The sequence below is a fragment of the Anastrepha obliqua genome, chromosome 5 (assembly GCF_027943255.1).
Source record: "Anastrepha obliqua isolate idAnaObli1 chromosome 5, idAnaObli1_1.0, whole genome shotgun sequence".
NCBI classification, from domain to species: Eukaryota; Metazoa; Arthropoda; class Insecta; order Diptera; family Tephritidae; genus Anastrepha; species Anastrepha obliqua.
In genome coordinates this window covers 92,615,857-92,639,524 of record NC_072896.1, presented here as the reverse complement: position 1 = coordinate 92,639,524, position 23,668 = coordinate 92,615,857, and the positions used below count along the sequence as shown (strand labels likewise).

At 35.8% G+C, this 23,668-nt stretch overlaps 1 protein-coding gene across 2 annotated transcripts in view; it reads right to left on the bottom strand.

The window, feature by feature from the left end:
* LOC129246917 (dual 3',5'-cyclic-AMP and -GMP phosphodiesterase 11) overlaps window positions 1-23,668 on the bottom strand; it is a 168,404-nt gene that overhangs the window by 30,076 nt on the left and 114,660 nt on the right. For both annotated transcript variants that reach the window (XM_054885659.1, XM_054885660.1), the window contains exons 4-7: window positions 12,912-13,058; window positions 9,057-9,390; window positions 6,582-6,724; window positions 880-1,030 (exon numbers count right to left, since the gene is read on the bottom strand). In XM_054885659.1, coding sequence (XP_054741634.1) covers window positions 880-1,030; window positions 6,582-6,724; window positions 9,057-9,390; window positions 12,912-13,058 — 775 coding nt within the window. The remainder of the gene's footprint in view (window positions 1-879; window positions 1,031-6,581; window positions 6,725-9,056; window positions 9,391-12,911; window positions 13,059-23,668) is intronic.

The window sequence follows — 23,668 nt, the reverse complement described above, 5'->3', positions numbered from 1 at the left end:
AGTTTTTTTACTCTTTTTTGTGCGTTGTTACAAACCCGGAATTTGATTAGTGCTTCACTTAATAAAATATACACAAGCGCTACTGTAAGTGTTCATAATAATAGAATTTAAAAATTCCCATACTCAGCGAAATCTTATTCAGTAAGAGCTGTTAGTTGAAAGCCTAAATTCCTCAAATTGCAGTTTCGTACTAAAGGTAAATAAAATTTCCCGCATGGGTAACGTGGGTAACAAGACCTCTGACTCTTTAGCTAGGATAGGCTCTGAGGCCAGCTTCTTTGGCCCGGAGCCAGTTCTGTCACTTCTTTCTGCAGTCATAAAAGCCACGGTTAGAAAACATTTTACTTCAGCCAGAAGCGAGCTTGGCAGGTTGAGAGAGGACAGGCAGATGGACAAAACTGATGTTACCTGCCATGCCCGACTGACTGTCACAGATCCTCCTGTCGTTAAGCAGAAGGGACTATAGGCTGCTGATTGGGCGGATGATGGGCCACTTTCTATGAGCGAAGCACATGGAAAAGGTAGGAATCTCATACAGCGAACACGGTTGAGCATGTGGAGAGGAGGATGAGACGGTGGACCACTTTCTATGCGTCTACGCGGCCTTCGGCCTGATGTGCTAAAAAGCGACCAACCTTGGCTCCTTGGCACCCCAAGATCTACTCAGATTTCTTCAGAGGTGGAGTAGGTTTAAAAAAAATTAAAAAGGGAACCCGAATGCAGTACAACAGACATATTGTTGTCTGAGTGCTGTAAATGCTAGTTTATCCCGAAAAAAAAGAAAAAAAAGTTCTTTTTTCTAATTTTAACTTTCTTCGGAAAATGTTCTTCCTTAAAATAAAATATTTGAACATTTCCCCATTGCCCCTTCTCACTCACCTGATATGCATCCGGTATATTCACTGGTTCACCGCTCTCAGCCACATGGCCAGCAATGCCAGTGCCCCAAGCAACGCGCACTTCTTCCTGCTGTTCCATCTCTTCCACGGTGCTGCGTGGACAAACATCAAACAGTTTGGAAACGAGGCATCTACAAGGAAACAAAGGGAATAGAAGAAAACATTATTAGATTAAAATATAAATCAAATTAAATAAAAAAATAAAAATACATATCGGTTACCCGCAGTAGCTACTGATTTTCTGGCTGTAAAATAATTATTTATAATTATTCTTCAATTGTATTTATAAAAAAAAAAACAAATACTAGTAATTAAAATCTTAGGCACAACCAAACTGCCACAAATTTCCCATACGCCTACTGCACTAGTTTCATTTCAAAATTTCCCAGCACTACGACAATCAGTTAAAATAAATTCAATAATTTCGTATGAAAATCCACACATTAGCTCTAATTTATTTCTAATTTATCATAATTAATTAGTTTCCTTAACTGTTTAACTGTGCAAATTAACAGATATGTGCCACACATTGGCGGCACACAAGTCACAAATTGCAATAACTAACACTAATGTCATAAAACTGCGCGCTAAGTACTAGGAAAAATGTTTCAAAAAAGCTGCTAATGCTGCAAAACGTGTTTGATGGCTAATATGCAATATATTTATATGTGTGCGAGAATTACATGTAAAATTACACGATGAACAATTGAGCTGAATAACTATACAAGTGCATTAAAAACCGATAAATCATTTCGCATCGCTGACCAGTGGCTGTGGTTGCGCAAAAAATCATGCCTCATAATAATCATTATTGTAGGCATACGAGTATTATGAGAGGCGAGGGGAATTTTATGCTATTGCTTGAATGCGTTTTATTAATATGTTTTCCCTTCTTGCATTTAATTTGCTCCACTTAAAGTGAAATAACTGTTTTTATAATATTTTATTTAATGATAATATAAATTTTTATTTCCTCTTAATTTGGTGGGACGCAGTTTCTGCAACAACCATTTCGTAAAAATTACGTTGAAAAAATCTTCTGCTTTTGCTGATCTAAATTGCATGAAGTCAAGGGTCGCAAGGACAGTTAAGAACGCTTCTAAGTAAATAGATAGAAATTTCACGTAGTGATTTTCTAGGCATCGTTAAGTTTCGAGATAGCAATAATATCGTCTATCTGACTGCTGATTTCCAGAAAAACTATAATGGTTCCTTGGTGAACATAAAGAGTGTTTACAACTCATATTGGAGACTTTTTTCCAACAAAGCCTAGATTAGTTTAAATCCTTGTGACAGTCTGCTAGAGTAGCCAACTCACTTAGACATGTAGGTCCGTTGTGGTACCACTGTATAACACAGGAACGTCAGTATTTATTCAACATGGAGTCATTTGGACGCGCTTATGAAGCGTAGGATAGGTTTTCTTCCAACACCGGAAAACTCCGTAAGAGGGTCAAAAGTCAGCCGTTCTCTACTCTTATCCAAGGTTGGACAACAACAGAGGGAATGTTCTACTCTTTCTTCCTCTTCCTCGTCTCTACAACTTGCGCAGTATTCATGCGTAAACAGAAGAGTGCACTCATGCCTACCCAATAGCCAACTGTACTGTGATGAATAGAGGGCACAAAAGACCATGAAGTCGAAGTGCAAACCTCTTACTAAATCTATCTATCGATCTATAGAGTAGTTCTACGGAGCAATTCTACTGATCTTTTCTTATCTATTTGCGGCCAAATTAGCCAGGTTGTAAAATAATTGCCCACCTGGAGAATATTATTTTGTATTCTTAACTTACAAGCTGCTATAGGAGTTCCAATATTGGCTCTGTTTTCAAGCAGTGACAGATAAGTACACTTTCTTGCTAGCTCATCGGTCTTGCAATGTCCTTTAATATCTCTATGTCCGAGAATCCTTAAAAAACTGACCTTGAAGACGGTGCTAAAATCATTTAGAGCTGTCAGGCATTTCTGAGCAGCCTTTGATCTTAGTATAACAACTTCCATTGATTTGATGGTCGATTGGCTATTCGAAAGGATATTTATCATAGTTAGCAAAGCTTAATACAACCCGAAAAGAAGCAGATCAAAACGGAAAAGCGTTTCGGAAGTGGCGCAAATGGTAAACCCACTCAGACCACTCCTTCGAATCATAAAATTCAAGAAGATGCGCGATTGATCATAGCAAACCTAGACGGAAACTTATTTGAAATCCTACGCAATCCTGAACAGATGTCAAGGAAATGCTCTACCACATCTTCTGAAAAGTGAAGAACATTTGGCAAAACAGAAAAGTTACCCTGCAACACTAGAGGATCTTTTACCTCCAAGTACCCAAGTTTAGCTAGTGCTGAGAAATACAGCCCCGTCTCTCTCTCAAATGTCTAGAACTGCTAGTGATTAGCAATAAGAAAAATAGATACATAAGAATGCTATAAACGATCAAATGAAAATACCCCGGGGGCGAAATGTCAATTTATGCGTTTAAGGCATCACGTAATTCTACACATACAAATGTATATGTCTCGGGTGCTTTTTTTTAGCTGCAAGAGAACTATCGATATCGACAAATATGGTTTGTCAGCTTAGAGTTGCAAACTGTGTTGACATTTCTATTCCGTGAAGGTTTGGCAAGTCTGCATGAATCGCTTAACGCCAAAACAAAAGCTTCCAGATTTTGGAAATTTATTTGTACTTTGACCAAAAATAAATAAATGTGCTCGCGAAGTTCATAGAGCACTGGCGGCATCATCGGTCCTTATTTCTTTGAGAAAAGAGCTGGCGTTACAGAGAATGGTGAGTGCTATCGAGCCTTCCTTACTGAATTTTTGTTTCAAAAAATGAATCAGCTAAACATTAACACCATACGGCTGGAGTTATTGGAAAAAGTAATCAAAAATTGGACTGATGGATTGAACCATGTAACTCGTAGGTGGACATATGCCGGATATCAAATGCAAAAAATAAATGAGATGAAGTAATACAAAAAAATGTATTCCAGCAATTTTTCTGTTTTGTATTGTAATAATAAGCTATCTTGCTTTAAAAAAAAACCGATTAAGAGCAAAGCGATATAATTTGCCTTATGCATAGATATTTCTTCAGTCGCAGCTTGATTTTTACTAGGGCAATAGGCTTTAATGTGAAGGAAAAAAATTATATGAAAAAGTTTTTTTTAATAAAAATAAAAATTAAGTATTAATTTTTTTTATTTAAACAAACAAGTTTTTATAGTTTTTATTGTTGTATTTTTTTTTTATTTCTTAATATTTTTTATAAATTTTTATTTTAAATTTTTTCTACAGTAGCATCTTAAAGGAACAGGCTTTAATGAGAAATTATATGCAAATTTTTTTTTGAACAAGATATTTTTTACTTTAATTATTATTGTTTTAAGTTTTTATTTTATTTTTTTTTAATTTTCAGGCATCTTATACTTTTTTATAATGCTTGTTTTTTATTAAAATAAAATTAAATACCATTTTTTTATTTAAGCAAACATATTTTTATAGTTTTTATTTTTATTGTTGTAATTTTTTTATTTTTTTAAATTCTATATTTTTTATAAATTTTTATTTTAATTTTTTTTGATTTTTGTTTTTTAATTTTCTTTTTTGTTGCGAATTTATATTTTCTTTAAATTTTTTTTTTAATTTTTCCAATGGTAAGGTTAGAGTTTTTTTCTCAATCTTTTCACGTACGTGATTAAATAGATCCACTATTTGTTTTTCGGCTTTCAATTGTAAATATCTCGAAAGCTTATGCATACCAAAAATTAACTCCATTTTAGCATTGAACAAGCGATTCTATATAGGAATTGAAGAAGTATGCCGAAGGCAAAGAAAAATCAAAATGTGTGAACCAATGTAATTGACATAAATGTGCAATAGAGCCTATTTGAACATTTACTTATTATATTAAGGTCGCAAGGTGCTAGTAGGTGCTAATGCTAACAGTGTAAAGCGCGCTCCCACATGTTGAATGTAAATTCAAATGTAAGCTAACAGTTCTCTGTATGTGAATGCTGTTAAATATACTCTGCAAAGCTGTGCACTCCCACATCTTGAATGTAAATTCAATTGTAAGCTAACAGTTCTCTGTATGTGAATGCTGTTAAATGTATGGGAATCTGTACAGCGCTGAAAAACATTTATATGTATATACCTATATGAGCAATACTTCAGCGGCATTTGTACAAAAAGTTGTATTTGTTGTAAAGGTTTTAAATTTGAATTTTATTATTATTTTATTTACTATTTATTATTTTTTATTTTTATTAAAAAAATGCTTCAAACACACTTTTGTGAACGAAAAATATTTAAATTTCAGGTCTTAAATTTTTTAATGTAGCGAATAGTTATTTCAATTATCTCTTTACATTTATAAAATATTCATTTTCACTTTTTGGTTATTCAAAAACATTTACGCAGCATCATAAATTAATATTCAATTAGCACTTGCCCTTTCGCCAACCCTCACACACGTGTAATAAATATGCAAATGAATTCAACTATAGGGGACTGAATTGTTCAAAAATCTGTTGCATAAATGTGTAACGCATAAAAAAACATAATGAATTGGCCTGCGGTGACCAATTAAGAAATGCTTTGTATGCAGATGTATTATATACGAGCAAACAAATTGCAATGAATAAAGACAGAACCGTCGAACACAGTTACATGGAAAAACTGTTAAAAAAGCTTATAAAATTTAATATAAAAAAATAAAGCAATTTAAAATAAAAACATAAAACAGTAATAATTGAAATGTAAATCAACAGCGCAAATGGTCTTATTATCAGATAAAACAAAATTAAATTGTTACTGTTTAAAGTTGACAGAAAATTTAAATCATACAAATTTATAATAAATATTCGAAATTTTAAATTTTGCAAATTACGTTACAAAATTTCCAATTCAATACTGCTCATTTTATTTTAAACGAATATATGTCTATATAAAAATTCTTATATCGGGTTTGAAGCGGCTTTATACTATACATCCGATTTTGAAAAATACCTCAGGCATATCTGGGAAGGATTATATTTGCATAGCTAGAATTATAAAGTTTTAAATTCAATTTCTACTTCCACACCCCAGTTTTACCAATTTACCCATATCTAACTTTGAAAATTATTATCAATTATCAGCTTTTGCATATTAAGGTTACAAAATTCAAATAGCAAAGAAAAGCTTTATTATAATATGTTATTATTATTATTACTATTATTAATATTTTTATTTTTGATGAATTCACTGCTTCTCCATCAAAGCATCCAACCGTATTTCACTTATTTTTCAACATAATTTAGTTCGGTATGAAAATACTCTGATCGAATAATTGAGAAGTGAAATAAATTGCGAAATTCATTTTTGTATTATCAAAACAGATCAAAAACTACTTCTTTTTAATATTTTTTGTTTTGACTGACTGACTTTAGCTACTTTTTCCACCCAAATTTTATTCATCCGCAAGCATAAGGTCTCTAAGAAAAACTAAGCTCCTAGTTTGCAATAAAAACTTTCATATCTGAAGCGAATTTAGTCTATGCGAAATATATTTTTTTCATATAGAAACACCCATTTGCACTTTTTAAAGGAATTACGCTTAACGTCTCTTTCAACTTCCGCTTGAATTTCCATATCAACACTGAGATAAACAATTTAAATTCAAAAGGGATACTCACTTTTTGGGTCCATCATTGCCGGTGCTGCAACGTCCTTGTACCAAAAACAATGAGCCACGATCGGCATTCAACAAAATCGAAACGTTTTGCAGGATTTTATGACACAAAGTGCGCACTTCCAGCTCGTTGCAGATATCCTTTACCTAATGAGTCCATTGAATAGGCGCGTGCGATAGGCAAACACATATCCTCCCGCACACACACACATGCACACATACAAAACACATTATGTGTAGTCGGCATTGATTTCGTTGTTGTTTTTGTTGGGGTAGTAACAAAAGTCCATTGTTCAGAACAAAAGCGTTGCCACAAGTCAGGAGCAAAATGTTGCATGCGTATGAAATGGAGAAAAGAGAAAAAACGGAGAGAGAAAAAATTGAAAAGTGTAAACAAATAAGCAAAATAAATAGTTGCGTATTGTTTGTTGGATAATGTGAGGAAATTACTTCCGTTTATTAATTAAAAAGTTCAGAGAAAATTTGACGCTTGGAGAAGGAACAGAGCCAGAGGGGGAGCATTGTTCGGAAAGGCGTGCTTGATGATTGTGAAAGCTGAATAGAATATTATTTTCTGAAAAATACGCTACCTCTGGTTACCTAGTTGCTTCTACTTTAACCTATGAAACTTAATTTTGTCAACTCTAGCAAGTGTGAGATTGTCAAATGGAAGGGCATCGCTTAGTAGCACTGCAATGTTGAGAAATCAATTTCAATGGAAGTTGCAGTTGCACAGTTATATCGAATGTTGGCAAGTGGTTCAATAGAAAATATGGAGACCTCCAACTAAGATATATGATTGCTGTCCAATACTGTTTAAGGGTTGCGTTTAGAGATTTTAGACAAGATGCTAGTCCATAAAAGATAGCTCGGAACTAAAATCGTGGAAGTTGCAAAAGAGATTATGGCCATATGCCCCATTTTCTCTTTTCTTGACAAGCAGCTAGTTACAATTCAATGACGCAGGCTAAAGTTCAATCCTCATATAAGTGGAAAACTGTGCGCGGCTCCTTGGCTATAACCAAGTTGCGATACACAAACTACGAGGGCTGCTGTTTATAGTTCTAGGCTCGGGCACTTCTAGCGTTGTCAGGCACCATCTGACGTTTCCATAGGAAAATTTTACATATGTTACCATAAACGCACTAAAAACGTGGTGATGTGAGAGCCGTATTAATGTTTTTTACAATAGCTTTAAAAATTTATCTCATCGAAAAATGGAACTACACCATGAATCTTTACGTGCGATTATTTTACACTACAAGACAAATATGCATCGATGATGTAAAAATTATTATACGGTGAGCAATTCTTTTATTCAGTATCCTTTAGCACCGTAAAAAACTGGTACAATGCATTTTTTCGGTGCTGCTGTTCGCTAACCGATGAATTTCGCGAAGGTCGTCGAAGCTCTGGATTAACTACATAAAAGCAAAGGGCCAAGTAAAAAAAATTTCTTTGCGCCAAAAGCAGTAAAAAAACATGATGGAATTTGACGCAATGATGCCATTTCCTGGAGGCATGCAAATGTAACTTTTGTGGGAAAGTCATGGTTTGGCGGAAGCCCAAGGAGTAGCTGAAACCGGCGGTAAAATAAAAAAAAATGGTTTTTGCATAAATTCTTGATTATTTTGTGTATTTTGTCCTATTTTGTGTATGGCAATTAAATTTTTTCCCCATATGTCCAACTTCTAACTTATGAAAAAAAAATTTTTTTTTTTAATTTCATTTGCGCATAATTCAAATTTAGGACCATACAATAATAAGCCGAGAATTAAAGTTACCCACTGTTTGCCCAGACGGCCTTCATTTATTTCACTAAAGATTCAGCATGCCTACCATATTTGGCTTAAACACATCGAATCCTTTCAGACTAAGTGCTCACATATTTTGTATATTTGAGTGCCATAAACATTTTTTTTTCTAAAACCCACATTCTCTTAGTACAAGAGTAATATTTTATGTAAGAAATAAAGCGTATATTCGCAACAGTCACCTATACGTCTAAATACAGCTAACGACGCAATTTACCTAAAATCTCATGATGCGGGGCGTATACGTAACATCAAACCAAATGTACTTTACATTCACTCAAATATACGAATACCGTACATATATGCATTGGCCTCTATAATCCACCAATAGCTCATAAATACGACCGCCTAAAAGCAACTGAAGCTATATTTAATACCTAAATTAGCAATACGTTTACTCCACCCACTCTGAAGGCAATAAGCCATCAAGCAGTCCAGCAAACACGCAACACTTCCCTTTTCTTTTCTCTTCTTTTCTTTTTTGCGTTTATACTTTACGCCAACACGGCTATCGTATTTGGAACAACCCTCAAACTCATAACTTCATTCTAGCTCCCTTTTGCTTTCACGCTCTGCTCCTTCACCCACTACTCCCACCCAGTATTTATTTATTCATACTCTACTTTAACATTATTGCCCATTTCATAGTTGAGACAATACCTTACCAATTCAAAAATGAGCTCCTTCTCATCCAACGCCTTCAGTTCGTTGCGTGACAAACGTTGCGGCCGATAGTAGCCCATACCGCCAATGCCATGACCCGTCTGCCCATGATGATGATGATGATAGTGATGAGCACCCATTGTGCCCGTGCCATTGGCTGTATTACAGTTGCCCCCGCCAGTGCCAATATTATTGCCATTACTCCCGCCAATATTGCTGCTATTTGATGAGCAATCATTTTGTGTGCCTACACTTAAGAATGTCGGTGTACCATCAATAGTATTGACAATTGGCTTCAGCAGACCGCCGCGTTCAAATTCGTGTGCTGAAATTTTTCTGCAGAGTCACCGCCATTCGTGTTGTGTTGGTTGAAGAGCAGAGTGCGGGTGATGGTAGTCGATGGTGGATAGTGAATTGTTCACGTGCGCCACGAGTGTTCCATTAATGGGTTTTTCGAAGTGCCAACAGTTACAGCCACAGTCGCATGCACAAAAAATTATTGTAAATCATCGAAGCGGTAGTTATGTAAGAGAAAACGAAATAGAGCAAAGAAATAAATATCATTTAATTAATAAGTCATGTTTATTGTAAGATAATTGATGGCAAGCGATAGCAGTTGTCGAATATGCGTGTGTGTGTGTGTGTATGTAGGTCATAAATTACGCGATTGAGTGCGCATGCACGCAAGGATAAAATAACATGCATAGATTAACCAATTAGGTTCGGGTAAAATTTGATAATATTTTAATACGAAATACGAATACATAAAAACAAACAAAAATTAATTAGTCATATATTTGTTCAGGAAAAAATTAGTGCACAATGCTTAATTGTCTATGTCACCTTTATATAAGTCTTTAGCTCTGCAACCATAACTACGACCAAAAAAAAAACCAAGTTCACCTGCACCAACTTATAAGTAAGAAAACTGTTGTGCGGTTCATCAAAGCTTAAAGACTAAGATGGCTAGCCCATACTATGATAATAGACCCCAGAAGAGCTCAACGAAAACTGATTGACGCTAAAGCATTTGCAACGAAAGCAAGATGTTGGTCTGCCTCTTCAAGATGGATCGATGAAGTAGAAGATCAAATGAGGAAACCCAAAGACTACAACTATAAGGAATCAGCCAAGGATTGTGGCAAATGGAGATATTTTGTGAAGCAGGTCAAAGCACGTACCAAGCTTTAGCGCCAGATGATGGTGATAACCAAACCTGGAACCTGCACTTCATGATTAGTCGGTTATATTTTCAATGTATATTAGCACCACAAAAGCGCACAAAAAACGCATTCCATTAAACAAAAACGAACAGATCTGAATATCACTCATGAGAGTCGTAGAAGAGCAACGACAGTGGAGCAGTAGCGGTAGCAGGACCACACATGAATAATTTTACAATTAGCGCTCTGGCCGACTCCAAGTTCCTTGCTGCTACTCCAGCAACAGAGAGCATTTAAATTTTCTTTTTAACTATTGCTCTGATTCTACGTTTTGAGCTACCTGCTCGACTACGCATCTGTTCAGGGTCAGAGCAGTAGCGAGAGCAAAAATGAAAACTGCAGATAGCCGAGCAATTTCAATCCCTTGGCGTCGTACCATGGAAGAATACTGCGCTACTACTTAAAGGAGACTAAAATTTGACTTGAAGGAAGAAAGGAGAAAAAAACCAGAACAGGGAACTGGGGGTCGATTAGGTCAAATCCGTTATTTTTGTCTTCTATTGCAGCCTTAGAAAGTACTTTTTTTATAAAAAAAATAACTCAGTCCAACAATTTTACAAAAATTTCACTTAACAGAAACAAGCATTAATAATTATGAAAGAGGTCGTATTCAGCATCAACTTTGGTAAAGACTGCACTATTTCAGAGGATCTGAGTATTTTTATGGAGAGTGAAAGTTTAAAAATTCTTAGTGAAATCGCTTTTATGTAGCTTAATGAAAATATTACGTTTGAAATGGCTTCAAATATGATTTCTGCTCTCAGTCTTCCATAGTAGAATTTAACGAGGATTTTTTCTGTGGTACAATTTAAGATAGCGGCTTGCCTAAATGAGCATTTTTTAGCTTTCCTCAAAAAAGACAAAGGACAATAGTAGAATTTAACGAGCAATTCTTCTGTAGTACATTTTGACCCTCTACCTCTTACCTAAATGTGCATTTTTGACCCTCTGTCAAATACAGAATTTAATAGTAAATTTTAAGGAACATTTTTTCTGTAGTATATTTTAACCCTCTATCTCCTACCCAAATGTGGATTTTTGACCCTCCCTCAAAACAGAATTTAATAATAGAATTTAACGAGCAATTTTTCTGTAGTACATTTTAACCCTTTACCTCTTACTTAAATGTGCTTTTTGGACCCTCTCTCAAAACAGAATTTAATAATAGAATTTAACGACCAATTTTTCTGTAGTACATTTTAACCATCTACTTCTTACCTAAATATGCATCTTTGATCCCCCCTCAAAGCAGATTTTAATAGTAGAATTTAAGGAACTATTATTCTGTAGTATATTTTAACCCTCTATCTTCTACTTAAATGCACATTTTTCAACCTTTCTCAAAGCAGACTTCAATGGTAAAATTTAACGACCAATTTCTCTGTAGTACATTTTAACCCTTTACCTGCTAGCTAAATGTGCATTTTTTACCCTCCCTGAAAACGGGTACATTAAAAGTTCATTAAAAGAAGGCAGTGAAGGGGTTAAGTTGGCTAGTTAGAGGGTTAAGTTGTTCTACAGAAATTCTAAGCAGCAAATTCTACTGCGGGTCACCGAAGACGTGAAACTCGTACGGATTAAAACAAACGGAACCAGAGTCGCAGTCAGCTTACTTTGAAATAAATACTAGCTTTTTAATACCCGGGCGCGCAAAACTCACACATGCAAAATAGCAGTATCTAGCTAAAATAGGTCAGCAGCAAAAAGAGTTCATAAATATTACAACGACATACAAATATCCACTAGTCACCACGAGGAGAGTATGAAACTATTTTTTGCGCTTAGCAACCCAAACGTTACTCCATAACATTAAAAGTACTTATCTGCTGACACGTTACCACCGCCTGCCAGTCAGTCAACAGAATGACTGTGTAAATAAACAAGAATGACAGAGCAAACTTCAACATCCTCCCTGGTGTGCCATTCGATCGGCAAGCAAGTAAAGCCAATAACAACGCACACTTGGGGCATGCAGTTGCTTATACTCGTACGTCCATACAAATTGCGTCAGCGTGGGCCTGTGCACTGTATTTATTAAATACTTAACAGCTAACAGCTGTGCGTTGAAGCGGACAGGACTACAATAGACAACAGCCAACAGACCACAAACTAGTGACCAAAAACTACAGGCAGTGCAACAACAACAGGCAAGCACAGCTGCTAAAATAGCAAATATAAAAATAAACTGAAAAATATTTCAGCAAACGCTAAAGGAACGAAAATATGCTAGCGTAATAGAGCAAAAATTATCCTTGGAATTTTTGCTTTATGAACTGCGTACCAGCTCGTTCGAGGTTTTTCTATGGAAATGTATTTTCAGTCAATTTATTTTTAGTTCGTCGCACAATATGAACGTACAATAATAGCATAATCTCTTAGCGTAATATGAGTACTAATATTATGAGAGACTTATTGAAAGGATATCAAATTCGATTGCTTGTTGGAACGTCTACGCTCAATGGGCGCTTTGTTAGGCGCATATCCGAAGTGTTGCCTAACAGTAAGCGATAGCAAATGGTAGTGTGAATTTTTCGAAATAAAATTCAAGGCAGACATATTAATTTATGTGAATATATAATGGACGCGCATACACACACAAACATACATGTGTGTTTTTATACGTATTCCACTTACCTCACTGGTGTTGTCGCTCCTGATCCGCCACGTGATGAGCAACTCTGACCGTTGGTGTGTGTAGGTGAGCCAGTCAAAGAGACATCATTTCCAGCGGAGGTGGCATGTGACACGAGCCAAGTATCAACAACCTGGCGTGTGGCCTTTCTGTGAAGAAAAAAGTAGAAAAAAAGAGGCAAAATAAGTAAATGACAGCAATATTAGGAAAATTAAGGGAAATTTCTAATACTCGTAAACACTAAAAGTAGAGTTGTAGTGGAAGCAGTCCAGAAAGCACCTACAATTGAATTCAAAATTGGATTAGTTGATCATTAAAAGCACCTGCGAGGTAGTTAGAAGAATTCATTTTATTTTATTTATTTATTTTTTATTTTTATTATTATTTTTTTTCTTTTCTTCGTGTAGCAATAAAAATCTTGCTTGAGTTGCGTATAAAGTGTAGGGCAGAAACAAGAGTACAAAACTATATAAAGCTATTAAAAAACTAGCTTGAGCTCTCTTTGTTATAGCCTTTAAAAGTTATTCTTTGATTCATCTTGATTGAGAAAATAAAGTGATCATAAAAAACAAAAATATTTTTGGAATGCATTTTTTTATTATAACTTGGTATATAATTTCGAGGTGTCAGGCAAGGTGTCCCATTATCATGCGATCTCTTCAGAATGTGGTTCGCAGGGCGGGGTAAAATGAAATGGAACTTTTTCTATAAAATTGTTCAGCTCCTTGCGAATACTCACTACACCGACGTCATCGGTCATATCAAGCGGGATGTCGCCGCCGCTTTTACGGCTACACAAAAGGAGTCCACACGATTGGGTCTGGCAGCAATCGAGGGTAAAACCATGTATATGCTGGCGTCCTGCAGGGAGTCGCGGCGTCTTGAAGCACATACCGACGTTAACAACTATAAATTCGACTCGACAGCGCTCGCCTGCTGCAACTGTTTCCTCATTTCAAAAGAAATATGGGCCGATATTGCCGCCAGTGCTCTATGATCTACGCGAACAGGTTGTTTTTTTTTTTTTTTTTTAAGTAAATAATCAAACAGTAATAATCGCTTCAAACACGGACGAAACCAAAAGGAGGTTGAATGAGGTGATCATCCGAGTACAGACATAACCACAAATTAAAACTGGCCATAGAAAAAACAGAGCTGATCCTTCTAACCAAAAGATGTGTCTCATTATGATATGCAATTACTCGGTGCCACCTTATCGACAACAAGAATGGTCAAATAATTAGGAGCGCAACTGGATTCAAGATTAACTTACTGGACACACATAAATCGGGGCACCACAAGAGTTGTGAAAGTAAGCGGAATATGAAGTAGGCTCCTAGCAAACCTTGGATGTGCAACTTATAGTAAGCGACAACTTTTAGTGAATAAGGAAAACCCGATTTTTCTATACGGATTAGAAATATGGGCAGATTCACTAAGAGCGAAACTCCGACGAAAAACTTTATAATCTGTGCAACGCATCTGCCCTCTCAGGGAGTCTTCTTCGTACAGAAAAGTATCATAAGAAGCGGTTTTAGTTATCAGCGGAGTCATCCTTGTAGATCTACTAGCACAAGAACGCATACGAAGATGGGCGGCACAAAACTCACGAGTTCCAGGACCATGTTTCTCTGACATTAGAATGCAAACGTTCACACTTTGGCAAACAAAATGGAACTCTGAACAGTAGGGTAGATGGACCTACAGTTTCAAGCCGATTCCGAACGGCAGATATTTTTCTTATGAGGAGCTTTTTCATGGCAGAAATACACCCGGAGGCTTGCCATTGCCTACCGAGGGACGATCGCTATTGGAAAAAACTTTTTGTTCATTTTCGTCGGTCACCGAGATTTGAACCTACGTTCTCTCTGAACTCCGAACGGTAGTCACGCACCAGCCCATTAGGCTACGGCGGCCGCTTGGTGTATGTACACCTGAAGAAATAATCGAGGAAATGATGATAGACGAAGAAAAATGGAACACCGTCGAAAATTTCGTGGAGGATACTTTCCGAAAAAAGAGGCGTGAAATAGGAACTTATGCTGACGAGCATTAAGCATATGTTTTTCAGAGCGCGCGACCCTCGACGCAGGGTGAGCAAGTGAATTTGTTCTTCTTAGGATGCCATCTAGGACCTCTACCTCGAATAATCCAAGAGAAGAGGTAGAATATTTTTAGTGGAGTCACCACCCACGTGCTAACGACGGTTACTATATAGTGCGAATGCATTTTTTATCCAACAAAAAAAAAAAACATTGTTTTCCTGATGCAGTTAAAGAACCACCCTATAGAATTTTTTTTTCAAACACCATAAATAGGATAGGTTAGGTTGATCAGGCTGGCCGAAAGCCCTCACATAGATCTATTGGTCCTTAGTGGTACCAGATGGAGTTTGACCCTTACTTTTCTTTGAGGTAGGCTTCTTGTAATAAGCCTGTGTCTTTTGCAAATCTAAGTAAGCTCTGAAGCTCTAACCTCGAGAGGCATTCTAACCTCTCATATTGCAGAGCTCCTAAACATTTAATTCGAGTTCTAGCTAATGCAAGGGAAGAACACTGTTCAAACACCATAAATAGCTTTTGATTTAGCTTTCAATACTAAAATTCATACATGAGTAATACAAGTAGAAACTAACGAAAGGTCTTCTAAAGTGGAATTATTGTTCATCTCTATGAGAAATCTTATTTGAAACTGCATGCCCTGTAGAAGTCATACCAAGTTATATCTAAATACCAGTCTATCATATCAACAACTCATAAAAAGCATACATTATTTGCCAGATATTTCATCAGGCTTCTTCTCCAGTTTGTGGTGAGCAACTTAATATTGCAGTACAAATGAAGATATCAACCATTTTATGCCGCCACTCAAAAGGCAGTTGGATTTCATGAGAACATTTTTCATTGCAGCAATGCGCTTGGTGGTTTGGTACTACCTCTCGAGTGGTGCTTATTATTGAAAAAAAAAACTGTCCATCTTTCTATCTTTCATATTCACAATAGTCACGTATAAGCCCTCTTATCTTGGCTTGACTGCAACTATCATAAATACACGTAGCATTCGTTCATTTATCATTCATTCTCAAACTTATCTCAATCATTCAACTTTATGTACTCAATTTTTTTCCTCAAAACAAAAAGCCACCAGTCTAATGAGTTCAAAAACAAGAAATGCACACAAAGCTCTAAGGACTACAGTTTTCATACGCTTATAACTATGTATCTGTATATATGAATGTATACACAATGACTGTGCCAGGATTCTTTAGCAACTGCTATCAAACTTATAAAGCTGCTGTTGTAGTGACAAGGGTGAGTATTGAGCCTTGATTTTTAGCTTAAAATACTCCACCCAAAAGGGCAACCACAAAAGAATTTATTTTTTTTATACCCAAGCAGATGCTGATATTTAGTACTAGCAAAACCATCTTTTTTCCCCCCCAACTGCATTGAGTACCGCAGGAAGTAAATAAAAAAAATTCGAAAAGCAAGTCCAAACATGACAACAACATGACAAAGTCAATAAATCAAATAGCAAAGTATATCATACAAAGTGTACGCTTACATTCACAGGCTCATAAATGTACATGTACATTTACTTATATATGTAAAATAAAAGAACCAAGCGACAATGGCAGTATAGTGCACTTAAAAAAATATATGAATTATGTGGCCTGTCAACAGAGACGGCCGCACTGCAGCGACCCAAATTTCAAACTTTTATCTAAACACATAAATTGCTATATTATGCATATATATATAAGAGTGCACAAAAACAGCAATAATAGTAACAATAACAAACAATCGTGATACAAAGCCTGTGCCAATATTTGCTAAAAAATTCCAGCAAAACCCAAAGTGCCTAGAAACGAGAAAGCGTTAAAATATTGTTTTGTTACTGTTACTATTATTGCTGTGTTTGTGCACTCTTTTGTTGTTATTTGTATTGCCTTCACAGGATGAAAAATCAAGTAGTTTTGTAGTTCGGCTAAACTTAAAACAACTAAGTCAATAGGCAGCACTGAGCCATTGTTCATTTCCATGTTGGCTGTTGGTTGCTCATACGCCCCAGCCTAGCTGATAGGCAGATAAGTGCTTTTGTTTTACATTCAAGTAGGTTTACGTATAAGTTTGCATGCTTTTGTTTTCACAAATATATGCATGTTAGTATTTATGTGGTAGTGATTAGATGGGATAAAAAATTTGTACATAGTTGCCACATATTCTGAAAGGGTTGCTTACATAGCTGACTTATCGGGATTGGAATGAAATGCAGTTTTGGAGAAGGGAGAAATGTGACTGGAGTTTAATATGTACTTGCTTTTGAAAAGCGAATTTTATTGATTGCTGAAATAATATAAGTAAAATTAATATACATATCCACTACTTCTTCGCCAAAAGTATACGATGTCCAAAAACATGATTTACCTCGTGTATTTACTTAACGGGTGTACAACTAATTAATTTCGTATTTGTTACTAACCTCATATTTATTTATGTAGTCAAAATTTTGACAGTGACAGCTATTCTATGTTAAAGCACGCCAAAAAAATCAAGTAAATTTGATATGTCGCAGTGAATATTAGTAAACAAACAATTTTTTTTATTACAGTTAAAATGTCAAATTACGTTCCAACAAAACAGCCTTCCTCCCCACAAATGCTGTTTGCTTCTGTTCTTCAATTTAAAGAAAAGTGCAACAGAAGCACATCGTTTACTCTCAGAAGCGTATCCTGAATATGCTCCAGATGTTAGAGTATGTCAGCAGTGGTTTTCACAATTTAAAAGTGGTGACTTTGACAGAGAAGACAAAGTTTGAAGACGAAGAATTGGAGGCATTACTCAATCAAGATACATGTCAAACTCAAGAAGAACTTGGAAAAACATTGGAAGTCACTCAACAAAACCATTTCTGAACGTATAAAAGCAGACGGATACATTCACAAACAAGGAAATTGGGTGCCACACGAATTGAAGCCGAGAGACGTTGAGAGACGATTTTGCATGTCTGAAATGCCTCTTAATCGCCACAAAAAGAAATCGTATTGTGACTGGCGGTGAAAAGTGGTTTCATTACGACAACCTAAAGCGTAAAAGGTCCTATGTGAAGACAGGTCAACCAGCCAAATCGACATCAAAGCCGAATATTCATGGTTTGAAGGTAATGCTCTGTATTTGGTGGGATCAGAAGGGTATGCGGTACTATGAGCTGTTAAAATCGACCCAGACGATCACGGAAGAGCTATACAGGCAACAATTGATACGAATACAATAGCCGAAAAACGGCCAGAATGGGCGACCAGACACGAGAAATTGATTTTCCATCATGACAATGCTCGGCCACATGTTGTAGTACAGGTCAAAAATTAATTGGAAAATGCCGGGTGGGAAATTCTACCTCAGCCACATTATAGCCCAGACATAGCTCCATCTGATTACCACTTGTTTCGGTCGATGCAGGATCACCTTTATGGAATACGGTTCACCATTGTTGAAGGTATTAAAAAACGGCTTGATGACTTTCCCGGCGCAAAAGATGAGAAGTTTTTTTGGGATGGAATCCATAAATTGCCTGAAAGATGGGAAAAAGTTGCCGCTTCCGATGGACAATATTTTAAACAAAATATTTTTCACTTTTATACTTGAATAGATGGTTTTTTAACAAAAAAATGCGAACTTAATTAGTTGTACAGCCAATACATAGAAAATTTAAAATAAGTAATTTAAGTAAGTAGTTCAAGTAAATAATAAATAAAATTAAATAAATAAATACATATAAATAAATAAAGAAATAATCATAATAAATCAATAATAATAATACATAAATAATGGTCCATGACCTTCAAAAAGCGGTTCTCCTGAATTCTTCTCATATCAGAAACGCATTATTTCTTTCAGTAAATTAGTGTACCGAAATACATATTTATATTAAAATTTATTTATAATATTTATACTTAGTAGCTCTATTTTAAGGTAGAGTACGATAATACAAAATTTTAAAAATTGGAATGGAAAATTTGGCTTGGAGCAAAAACTGCCACCAAGCTGTGCTAGTGCCTCCCACAGAATGGGATGTTTGAACAAGATTAAAATGGAATCAATAATATTTAAATAGTAATAAAACAAATAATCAAATGCTACCTCTCAGTATCTTTCCAGGATCAATAGCTATTATTAACAAAGAACGAATTAAAAACAAATTTTTTTTTTGTAAAACACTAATAACGCTGCTCGAGTTGAGTATGAAGTAAAGTCCAGAAATAAGAGTAGGGACAGGTAATCAAGATGAAAAAGGTGACGCTCTAAGTCAACCGATTTGCGTTTCTTTTTTTTTATTTTTTTTTTTTTTTTGTTAGATTGCCACCTGTGTGAATAAAATTCCTACCAAAATTGTATCGCCATTGCCTGACATTTTTAAAGATGGTACAAGCTCTGATTCAAGCTATCTCTACATGTGCTTTCGATTTATTACAGTTTATGTTGTTAGTTAAAATATTTATTTGCGTGAAAAATGCATTAAAATTAACTTTGCATTAAAAATGGATTCAGTGGTGCACAATCCCTCTGAAATGTTGAGAAACTGTTTCGGTAATGATACTCTAAAGAATATAGCATTTTAAAAGAGGCATAAATGCTTCAGAAAAAATTGTGAGTCCATCGAGGATGACGAACGTATTGGCAGGTCATCGATATCAAAAACTAACGAAAACATCAATAAAAAATAAGTTGATTAATAACCAGAAATTAACATCAGATAGCTCAGATAGAGTATTACATTACTTATGGATCCGTTCACTACATTGTGGTTAATGATTTGGATTTGCTGCAAAGTTGGTCCCAAAGAAACTGAATTTCATCCAAACACAAATGCAACGAAACACATATCACCCAATCCCATCGAATTGACCTGATACCCCGAGGCCCATCTTAACAGCCGCAAGGAAGTAATGGAAAACTCGAAGATGACTATACCGAAAACAGAGTTCCCGAGATGTTTCGATGACTGGATCAAACACTGGCATAAATACTTTGCAGTTGATGGAGAATACTTTGAAGGTGATAATATCACTTTTAAGGAATAAACTTGTACAGGGTTGCCCATATTCGACGGACCCGACGGATTTTGATGACTCTTTGGGCCCATTCCAATCGACGAGGCTTGTCCGCAGGCAACAATCTTTGCGTCAATTGAATCTTATACGGGAATAAATGCAAATCAATGCGGATAATTCGTTGTAAAGTGGTCCGAGCAATGCCCAACTGCTGAGAACGGCGATTTTGGGATGTCCTTGGCGACGCCTTTTTAATTTGGTCTCTTTGGATTCGAAAGAGCATCACCAGTCGAAAACCTTTCGTACAAACGTTTAATGGTGTTCTTAGAAGGCGCACTTTTCACATTATTTAATTTTTTATACGCACGTTGAGTTTTCACAATTGACTTCTTTTGTTGAATGTAAATTTCAACAAGTTGGGAGCGCTCGCGTGGCATGTACTGTTCCATGGTAAAAATCTGCTTGGATCGACGCTTCCAACGCGGTGTGTCATTAAGCGATGTGACATCTCTGTCAAAAGATACAGGGTTGCCAGATGGGTCCGTCGAATATTGGCAATCCGTATTTAGAATTTTCCAAATATATATTAATTTCAGTACCTTTCTAGCTTTATTTGCAAACTTGAGCAAATAAATAGTCTAGACATTGGTTTATACAATTTGCTATATCATTGTATGAATTATTGGTTCCTTATTAAAAGTTGCTGTTGATATACACGGTGAAGTCCAAAATAAAGAAGACTGGCGTCATAAAAGTGTTTTTGATGGCGCCATCTTTTTAATGAGTTAGTGCGCTGAAAGTTATATTCCTAGCTGACTTCTAGTGAAAGCTTGCTGACTTTCAGTTCAGTGGAATCGAAGTTATTGCGACTAAAGTGCCTAAAGAGCTAATATCAAATTTTGTTTGAAAATCGGTAAAACGTTTACCGAAACAATTAAGTTGATGGAAAATTTTATGGCGATGATTGTCTATCTCGTGTCAGAGTTCATGAGTGGTTTACACGTTTCAGAGATGGTTGGGAGGACATAAATGACAATGAGAATTCCGTCGAAATTGTTCGCGTATTTATCAAAAATAAACCGAAATCATCGTTGAAATTCATGAAATCGGAGTTGGATATCTCCAAAACATCGATTTATCACATTTTAACTGATCATTTGGGCTTACGAAAGGTCTGTGCACGTTTCATTCCTCACAAGTTAAGTGAGAACCAAATATTGCTCAGAATTCAACATTCGAGACACCTCATTAAAGAGGCGAGAAAACACGAGAACTTCCTTTGCAACAGTGTAACTGGTGATGAAACGTGGCCCCAGACGAGCCACTACCAAAAAATTCGCATTTGGAGAAGTCAAAAATCAAGTCGATGCTCATTTGCTTTTACGATTCCAAGGGAATTGTCCACAAGGAGTTCCTTACAAACCGTCAATGCAATTTTCTATCTCTTCGTTTTTAAGCGTTTGTTGCATCGCATTCGTCGAATTCGCCATGAATACCGCGAAGGAGGAAGCTGGCGATTATTGCATGATAATGCAGCACCTCATCTCATCTCTCTGACTGACTGCACTCTTGTGACAGACTTTTTGACTAGAAATCGCATTTTAACCATCAATCACTCCTCATTTTCACCTGATATGGCTCAATGTGACTTTTACCTATTCGGAAAATTGCATTTGGGGATGAAAAGAAAACGTTTTGCGTCCGTAGAGGTCATCCAAAAGGCTTGCACCGACATCCTGAAGGACATTCCGATCAATGACCATAAATACTCTTTCGAAAAGCTTTTAGATCGCGCAAAACAGTGTGCCGAGGCTAGATGGGAATGTTTTGAATAAACAAACTGAAGTGGCAGTCCTTGGCAGGACATAAAATTTTGTCTCTGTGAGAAAATTGTGTGCTTAAACGGAAGAAAGGAAAAAATTTAAGAAACAGGATATATTTATTATATATGTATATGTATAGAGCGCACAAAAAACTATGCACCACACTATTTTTACCAGTTTTTAGTAACTTTTTTTTGCTTTTTTAATTTTCATAAATTTTTTATAATTTTTTATTCCTCATTATAATTGCAGCTATCGAATATCATATCAAACAAGGTTTAAAACTTCCTACAAGATTTATAAAAATTCCAAAAATTGTTATCCAAATTTCATATATTTTAATGAGAATATTTCGAAACTTTTCGAGTTAGCAGTTTTTTAGCCTACTAAATTTTGGTACAATAAAAAGCAAGTTTTAAGTAGCTCTGAAATCGCGTTAATTTTTGACAATTTTTTTTTTGCTGAAAGTGTTTTGTGTTTTCTCAAAATAAATAAATGATTGGCGCGTACACTTCTGTTAGGTGTTCGGCATAGCTGCTCCACCTTTTTGTGGTGTGCGTTTTGACGTTGTTCCACAGATGGAGGGATCTCCAGTTTTCAGCCGACTCCGAACGCCAAATGGTTTTCATGAGGAGCTTTTTCATGGCAGCATACACTCGGAGGTTTGACATTGCATGCGGAGTGGTGGCCGCTATTAGAAAAAACATTTTCTATTATTTTGCTGTTTCATGCACAGAGATTCGAACCTATGAACTTCCGAATGGTAGTCTCGCACCAAACCATTTGGCTACGGCTATCGAACTAAAATTAATTAAATTTCCAGAGAACTTCAATAAAATGAGTTTAATTAGATTTGATGTATCAAATTTCAAAGTATTTCAGCAACCTGAGAATATAAATATGAAATAATTTCAAAGCTAAGTTCAAGTACGATATTTTAGGTACATTTCACTAATACATACACGCACATATTATTAAACAAATATCACGAACGTTGAGCCAATTAGTTTTCAAGTGTTGTATGTGCGTGTAAGGGAATGCTTTGCACAAATCCCATGAAAGTGCGAGCAACAACGGCGCAATATACATGAATAAATGGTGACATGCGATGCAAGGATATTAAAGGATATTACAATGTCAATAAATCTATTAGCCGCGACACGAGCAGTTCAAATAATACTGAGTGATGTATGAAAGTGAACTGAATTTAAGTGAATGATGTTGTAGCCACTCAATGCCACACGTGCCAAATCCACAACGACTAACATAGAATAAAACAGTAATAGAAAAAAGTTCAAGAAGCCAAAAGAAGAGTAAAATTATCTAAAAATAGGTTGTGAACTAAATTGTTGCAAACTCTTGGAAGTCAAAAGTGGCTTCTTCAAATGGTGCAAAATCAGAAATGGCTGCTATGCTACAACAGACCGATAAATTGAAAGTGGAAGCAGCTCTAAGTTACTGGAAAAAAAAATTTATAGAAAGATGAAAAATATAGAAAAAGTGAAGCAAAGTAGCACAAAGCGCAGACCATTTCAAAAGAAAGTGCAAGCAGCCTCAGTCAATAAATTGCCTATTAATAACACAGAAATTTATGAATATTGCCGAAACGAGCCTGTGGAGAAAACAAAATTGGCAACTGAAAAATAAGATTTTTAACACTTTACCGCTACCAGTCGTGGCAAGGCAATTTATTTTTCGCATTTGTGTGCGCCTTCTTCAATAATGATTTCAATATGCCGCCAAAGCTATTGATCTTCATGCCGTTATACATGCACACATGTACATATATACATATTTACATATATATATATACACACAAATATACAAATACATACCCAAAATGACCCTTTGAGCGTAAATTTGTCACTTTGCAAGGAAGGCATGC